General features: G+C 33.2%; 1 protein-coding gene across 1 annotated transcript; it reads right to left on the bottom strand.

Annotated features, from left to right (window-relative positions):
- Positions 1-4,885: 4,885 nt before the first annotated feature.
- Positions 4,886-7,500, bottom strand: LOC122606760 (eugenol synthase 1-like). The gene is made up of 5 exons (XM_043779616.1): positions 7,235-7,500; positions 7,007-7,141; positions 6,680-6,917; positions 5,296-5,499; positions 4,886-5,199 (listed from the first exon to the last, which is right to left on the bottom strand). The coding sequence occupies exons 1-5, from the start codon at positions 7,418-7,420 to the stop codon at positions 5,033-5,035; spliced, it is 930 nt and encodes a 309-aa protein (XP_043635551.1). The 5' UTR covers positions 7,421-7,500; the 3' UTR covers positions 4,886-5,032.
- Positions 7,501-7,727: the final 227 nt, after the last annotated feature.

Raw genomic sequence — 7,727 nt, 5'->3', positions numbered from 1 at the left:
TACAAGTCCCTGTCGAGTTCCCCGCTTACAGTTTTTATCCCCGACTTTCAAAAACTATACTTTTGGTACAAAAAGTTTTTCTCCGTCAACATATTTAGTCTTAACTATAAACATCCATTAGAAAAGAAATCACTTGTCTAGCACGTGATAGGTAATCTAGAAACTTGTCTTAACTTTAAACTTTTTATATTTATCTATCATCATCAGGATCCAAACAATCCTTAACAACAAATGGAAACTACATTAACTACAACATCATCAACTAGCATTATTTCTTACCTTTTCTACTTTGCTCCTTTTTTATTCAATATATCTTTTAATCTCTTATTCTATCATTTCTATACACAGTTGGTTTTTACATATTTTTAAATCAATTCATTTGTTTTTGATTTCAAACTTATATATGTACGAGAGTAAGGACCCGCGTGTTGTGCCGGTGAGATTGTGGGGTGATAGGTCATAAAATGTGATAGTCAAATGCCTTAACCGTACGGGTTCCGTCATCGGATTTAAAATTTCGTCAAAAGTATATCAAATGACATCTCTAATGAAAGAGCATGAAATTTTAAGAACACCCAAATAATTTTTATAACTTATCGATGTATAATTTGTGAGATAAAATATTTTGAATGAATTGGATGAATAAATGATTTATGGAGGAGAGAAAAAAAATATGATTGGTAGAGATTTGATAAAAGAGAAATGATATTTGGTAAATATAGAATTGAAAGGAAGGTATTTTGAGAATGTAAATGTTGAAACTTAAAATTTAGACATGAACTTTTTGCTTTACGAGAGCAAGTACCCGCACGTTGCGGCGGTGAGATGATGCGGGTGATAGGTCATAGAGTGTGATAGCCAAATGCCTTAGCCGTACGGGCTTCGTCCTCGGATTTAAAAATTCGTCGAAAGTATATCGAATGACATCTCTAATGAAAGAGCATGAAATTTTAAGAACACCCATATAATTTTTATAATTTATCGATGCACGGTTTTTGAGATAAAAGATTTTGAATGAATTGAAGGAATACATGATTTATGGAGAAGAAAGAAAACAAATGATTGGTTGAGATTTGAGGAGAGAGAAAACGTGTCTGCTTTATAATATAGTATAGAATAATCATTTATTTTGATATCTAACTTGTACATACGTAAGATATACAATTTTCATTTCTAAAAGATAATTATTTGGTAATGCTATAGTATATTACCATTCTATTTTATAAACTCATCATGTATGTATACAGGAGCATAATTGTTAGAGTCATACGAGTCATGGGTAGACTCGTATGAGTCGAGTCAGAATATAGAGTAAAAAAAAAAGACTCGGATGGTGAATCAGACTAACTTTTGACTTGTGATGTGTTGTACGATTCAGGCTTTGAGTCTTGGTGACTCGACTCGTATCATAAATGGGGTAGTCACAAATATCCCCTCTTTTTGTTGGTTAGTTTCTTCATCTCCCACCTAACCCCCTTTTCTTTCTTCCCACCCACCTACTTCTTCTTCTTCTTCTTTGTGACCGTCCCTTTTTTTCTTCTTCTTTATGACCATCGGTTCTACATCTATCTATATCTCTTCTATATCTACACATATATATCTCGCCGGGAAGCGAGAATAAAAAAAGAATAAACTCGCCGGAAAACTTGCCGGGAAACAGGAAAAAAAAAGGAAGATGGTTGCACGTCGGAGTTTATCCATATACACCCCCAATTTTTTCGGTATGTGTGTGTATATATATTATATATGATTTTTTTTAATTTGTTTACCTCGATGCACACACACCCAACGTTCACTTGCATCGGCCAAATGTGGCCGATTAAATGTGCCGATGAGCCAAGCCGATTGTTGCCGATGAAGAGGTTGTAGTGTTGCCGATTGCCGATGGTTGTCGATGAACTTGCCGATCCATTTTGCCGACTACACCTCTCCCCCTAAGAAGCACAAGTTATTAATTACTTGAAAGGTTATGAAAGAGTGACATCGTCTATTTGGCGACAAAAAAGATAGCAAACAATTTGTTAGAGAAAGAAAGATATACATTAATTATAAAGATATAAAGGGTTATATTAGTAATTGTATAATATGTCCAATTCCTTCCTTTCACTTTTTAGCTAAAATTGGCTAAATAGTCAAATTGTAACGGGAAAACTCATCTATTATAGTCTCATAAGTTTTATTTTTAAAATAATTATGAAAATAAAACTTAAGCACCCAATATTTTTCATTAATTTTAACTCAAGAATAAAGTTTTAATAGGTAAAAAAAAATATAAAATAAAGTGATATAGACAAAGCAATAGACAAATATTTTGTGTGAATGAGTAGGTAAGAGTGTAGTCAAGTTTAATTTTTATTTTGTGTGAATGAGTAGGTGAGAGTGCAACATTACAAGCAGAAAAAAAAAGTCTCAAGTTTAATTTTTAATGTGTTGAAATGGAGGTTGTTAATTTAATAAATAGAATTGTATTGCAAAATTTGCAAGGGCAACACTTTCAAAACCAGGCCATTTCAAGTTGATAGCCCAAATGTACCATGATTAGGCCAATTGAGGACTTTGTAAATGTGGATATTGGTATTAAATATTACGAGTAATATGGCTCAATTGTTGGTTAAAAAGGCTCTATGATTCGTTAAAGTTCCATATAAATTCAAATTATCAAGAATTCGACTTTCATATCTTAATTAACTACTCAAGAACTTAAAACTAAAAGTAATCTTTCAAATCTAAAACATTTTTGAAGGCCCTCGCAATCCGGCTTTTGCATCTGCGGTAAAATAAGAGCACATTTGATGGCATAACATCAATCTTTTTGGTGGATCTCAGATGTAAGCGGGGCCAGATCCACCTGAGGAGAAAAAATCTTTGTGATCTCAGACATCACCTTTTAATCAATTGATTTTCTCTTGCAACCAAGGTTTCTTTAATTTTCTGACCCACTGAATTGGCCAGCTGCTGCCGAAGCTCTGTCACATCAAGTGCAGGTCTATTAACTAGATCCTTGATATGTCTTTCAATCTCCTTCAGTTCAGTCCCTGATGTTCTAATAGTTGTGCCAAGTAAACTGGAGATGGAGGATGTGACTTTGGTTTAAGTAAAGTCAAAGGCTTCTTTCAAAGAACTAGACAGATTATTACAGCAAGTGACCAACTCATTGAGCTTTTTAACACCAAGTCTTCATTGACTGCAAATTTGTTTATCCCCAGATCAACAACCTTCGAATTTGTGAGATTATCCTTGTTGTATCTAGAGATTGACTTCACATTTTTCTCAATTGTCTTCTGAACATCCTCCACCCTTTTAATAAGGTTTTGGATGTCGGTAAAGAAAGAGACAAATTGAGTGTCTAGTGACGGAAGGGAAGGTGTCACTGGACTTGCAGCTGGTACTGGAGAAGGCATATTAATGGAGGCATATTAAGGGAGGCCTCCTCAGTTAACAACCCAACAGCCGAAGGAATAGAAACAGAAGAGGTGGAAGAAGGAAGGACAGGAAATACAAGTGGCTGAATGTACTGAGTATTCTCAGGTACATTAGCCGATGGCGGTGGTGGCATGTGTCTATTTCTAGACACAAATAATGAGGATATAAGTGATGAAGGTGGTGGTGGCATTTCAGTGAGCATTATAGTGGAGGGTAAGACTGAAACTTGTGGTTCTGGGGTGGATCAAAAGATGATGGGAGTTGATCTTGTACGGAAGCATCGACTATCTCTTGATCAGAATTAGTTCGTTCAGAGTCTGAAGACTCTAGTTGGAACTCATCAACATCCATGCCCAGATTTATCAACTGGATTGTCTTCAGATCATATTCCAATTGAAGGAAGTCTTCAGTTGCATAAACTGTACCTTGCAATTGGACAAATCTTCTGGTCTCCAGATGCAACTGGAGACACTCCAATTTTCACCAAAACTAGACCTAATTAACAGTAATATAAAGAGAAATTGTCACAAACCTTCCATGTGGTTCGCTCCATTCGCATTTTGATACTTGTGGTTTTTTTCATTAGGTATCTCTAGGTATTTATGTATTCAATGTTCTAAACTTTGTAATATTGCTCTTAAATAATTATCTTTTTTTCTATATCTATGACAAAATTGTTTTTAATTTAATTGTTGTAGGTTCAACACAAGTACATTAATAACAAAACCGTAACAATATAAACTTGAAGTCCCGTAATGCGGGCCCCGAGCCCACTAGTTAGAAACAATGCCTAAGTAATTGTCTAATTATTGAGTAGTATATGATATATATAATTTGTATACACTATCCGGTCCAACCAGGCCTGACAGGTAAAAATTTGTGAGGCCGACTCAATGTTCGGCCAGGTTTTTAAAATATTGCTTTGAGCTTTTTGTTTTGTCAATTAAAAAAAAAAACACTTAGAATACATAAGCCGAAACAATTGTTGGTCAAAGAAAGACTTATGGATTATACTTGCTTTTTGTTAATTGTATGAGGGGTGTAACACATATTTTCTATGATATATGTCTGGTTATGAATTTTAGTATATATATATATCTATCTTTAGTTGATTTTAATAAATTAGTGGTTTTAAACCTTTATTATAAACTCTTTTTTATTTTTATTTTTAAAACAACAATATATTATAAATATAATGGACATCTAGCAAAACATTAGTCGTCAAAAAAATATACAAGTTACAATTATAATATTTAAGAAACTCGTAACAATACAAGAATATAAACTGTTATCACTTTTTCAATTAAAAAAAACACATCGTGCTAAACTAAAATGAATACAAATAGCTTAATAGGAAAACAAAATACTCAATCAGAAAAACATATTCAAAAAAGTACAGAAACTAAAAAAGAAGACAAAAAATTTCAAGAAAAAAATGGTTAAAACATAGAAAGCAACGTAATTTGAACTCAAAACACTGAAAATTTATTCATCGAACTCCATATCTTATCGACGTTTATGTATAACAACACCATAATACATTATGTAACTTTGTAGACCAACAAAATACGACAATGATCATATCATAAAGGTGATCATGCTCATTCATTTAAACAAATCGATCAAGATATTCCTCAACGCTAGTGTATTTCACATCCGGGTAGAGCTCTGAAGCTTCAACACCAAATGATGGTTTTATCTCAAAGTTAGTAAGATCCCCATTCACAAAAATTGAGTGATTGAGCGCTATGAAGATACTATTCGGAAATCCAGATTCTGGAATAATGATGGAAACAAACTATGAGAACCGAAAAATAATAGTAACAAAAAAGAAAAAAAAAATCAAAAAGGTTTATTATTTTACTTGCATACCTTGAATAAGCTTGAGAATTTGTTCTTCAGGGACATAAGTTTTCTCCAAGGATTTGCCAATTTTCTTCTCCCATAGGAATACAAGTTCATTAAAGGAGCAAATGTTTTTTGGGGGTTTGATGTAAAGAATCTTGTTTAATGTTCTTGGATCATCCACGGCTTTAATCGTGTAGGTACCAATGTCATGTTCGTCATTAAAAACGGCTGCAATTACAAATAGCTTACGTGTGTCACAAAGACTAATGATAAACATGTCAATTATAAAAAGGTGTCTATTTACCTCTTTTTTTTTTCTTTTTTTTTTTACTGTTTTATTTGTCATGGTAAAATGAGCAACTTGTAGAACGAGTCGATAAAGAAAAAGTAAATAAATAAAACAAGTCTGATAAAAACGAGATTTTTTGCAATGGGCCAATACATTTATACTTGACCCAACGCATTATTGGGCTAAATCTTCAAGTGTTGTACATAACTGATTTTGGAGGGTGTTTGTCTTGGTATATGTATATTTGATGATTTTAGCCTAATTTTCGTTCATTTTAGCTTTTAGCTTGAATATTAAGATCTACATCTTGATCTAAGAATGTACAATTCCGATCTACATTTTAGCTTTTAGAGGTTGGTATATGAAGTTTTGGGTTCAAATTCTGGTGTGATCAAAATGCTCTCAGGAATAAAGATATGGGTTTTCCCATCATGGGTTTCCCCTAAAGTTAGGGTTGGGTATATGAAGAGGCATAACGATGAGCCCACATTTGTCGTTCAAGACAAAAAAAAAAAAAAAAAGTGTAAATAACTCGGATGTATATAGGATTTCGATTCTGATTGAAGATCTTGTTTGATTTGAATGTGTTTATAAGAAAACCACCAATGATCCAAGTTCGGTAAAAGTGTTAATAGGTTATGTAATAAATGATTTTGGATTTTGCTAAACACTGCTTAAGAATATTGCTAAAGTACATTATATAATTGTTAAATTTACTATAAATCTCGGCGATGAGTTTTTTCACTTTTGTGAATATGAAATGTATTTTCCAATGACTTTTTAGGAATAAACTTTATCAATTCTCATATTTTGAAGGTTAAATATATCAAAATCTACATATATTATTAAGATTAACATCACACTTTCGCAATATGATGCTTGAATTAAAAACCAATCTCATTAATATATCATACCTTAATATTTTATGATCTTTAAAACCTTGGTTTTTAGTTTTACCTGGTAGATACGATGGTTTTTAGTTTTACCTGGTAGATACGAACCATATATAGCCATCTATTTTATCAATGATAAATTGATAACTAAATGAGTCAAAATTCTCACGAATTTATTGTTATTTTACAACAAATACAACTTATATACAAGAGTTTATGTTATTACCTTTAGGATTTCCATCACCAAGAATGGTTACTTTATCTCTAGGAGGAGCAGTGACTCCGGGTTGAACCAATGTAGGAAGAAAGTAGCCCGCGAAGCAATTGCTAGCCACGTATGTGAACGGAATTCCTTCAGCCTCAATAGCTCTACGGATATGCACTTTCCCTGAAAATGCCGATTTTGCAGGCTCAACTGCGTTTTGACGATCCACGTCTGTCCCAAACTCGGATGGAAAAAACCTCTAAAAAATAAAATAACATTAGTTATGTGCTAAATCGGGTTTTAGAGACTAAATCAGGATTATAAATATAGTTTGAAGGCAGAACTAACCTTAATGTTGCCAGCCTCTTTAATAGCCGCTATGATTTTAGTCTGATCAAAAATTTGCATACTACCAACAGCCGAAATCACTACATCGACTTGCTTAATTGCTTTTACTAAACTTTCATGATCATTCAAGTCTCCCTGCTCAATGTTGATCATCAAACACTCATTCATTAATAAAATGTACTACTAATTAAGTACATAAAGCCGAAAATAGATATAAAGTTAACATACATAAACAAGAGAAACTCCGGACTTCTTGAAGGTCTCAACGAGCGCACCCTTAACAGGGTCCGCCACAGTGGATTCACGAACCAAAGCAAACGTCGGGTGGCCGGCCTTTGCACTTGCTTCAACAATGAATTTCCCAATGTACCCGGTTCCTCCAATGATCAAAATCTTGCTTTTCTCTTGTGCCATTTTGTTACTTTGACAAAAATAATACACTAAAGTTCTTATTTGAGATGTAGAGAAAGTTTAAGCACACCCGAAATTTATGCTTGTTGTGAGAAAAACAAATTGACAAAATTGCCCCAATATTGGTGGCATGGTTATGTCAAAGTATTGTTCACAAGACATACTTGAGTTGGTTGAGTTGATTTAATTAAGTGGTTTGGTAAGTGACCCAAGATAATGACATATAAACCTCTCTTCTATTCTATTTGCCTCATTTTTTTTTCTCCTTATTTCTTTTGATCAAAGACTAAAAATATGCACATACATCTTA

The sequence above is a fragment of the Erigeron canadensis genome, chromosome 7 (genome assembly GCF_010389155.1).
Source record: "Erigeron canadensis isolate Cc75 chromosome 7, C_canadensis_v1, whole genome shotgun sequence".
Classification (NCBI taxonomy): Eukaryota; Viridiplantae; Streptophyta; class Magnoliopsida; order Asterales; family Asteraceae; genus Erigeron; species Erigeron canadensis.
The sequence above is the reverse complement of the archived record's forward strand: the minus strand, read 5'-3'. Positions and strand labels throughout refer to the sequence as shown.

Bases quoted from the DNA above. Each gene is read 5' to 3' on its own strand.
- LOC122606760 (XM_043779616.1), bottom strand. From the start codon at position 7,420: ATGGCACAAGAGAAAAGCAAGATTTTGATCATTGGAGGAACCGGGTAC. The intron at 6,918-7,006 runs GTTAGTTCTGCC...TTTATTTTTTAG, and splicing joins AAGAGGCTGGCAACATTAAG to AGGTTTTTTCCATCCGAGTT. The intron at 5,500-6,679 runs GTAATAACATAA...TTGTAATTGCAG, and splicing joins TGGTGATGGAAATCCTAAAG to CCGTTTTTAATGACGAACAT.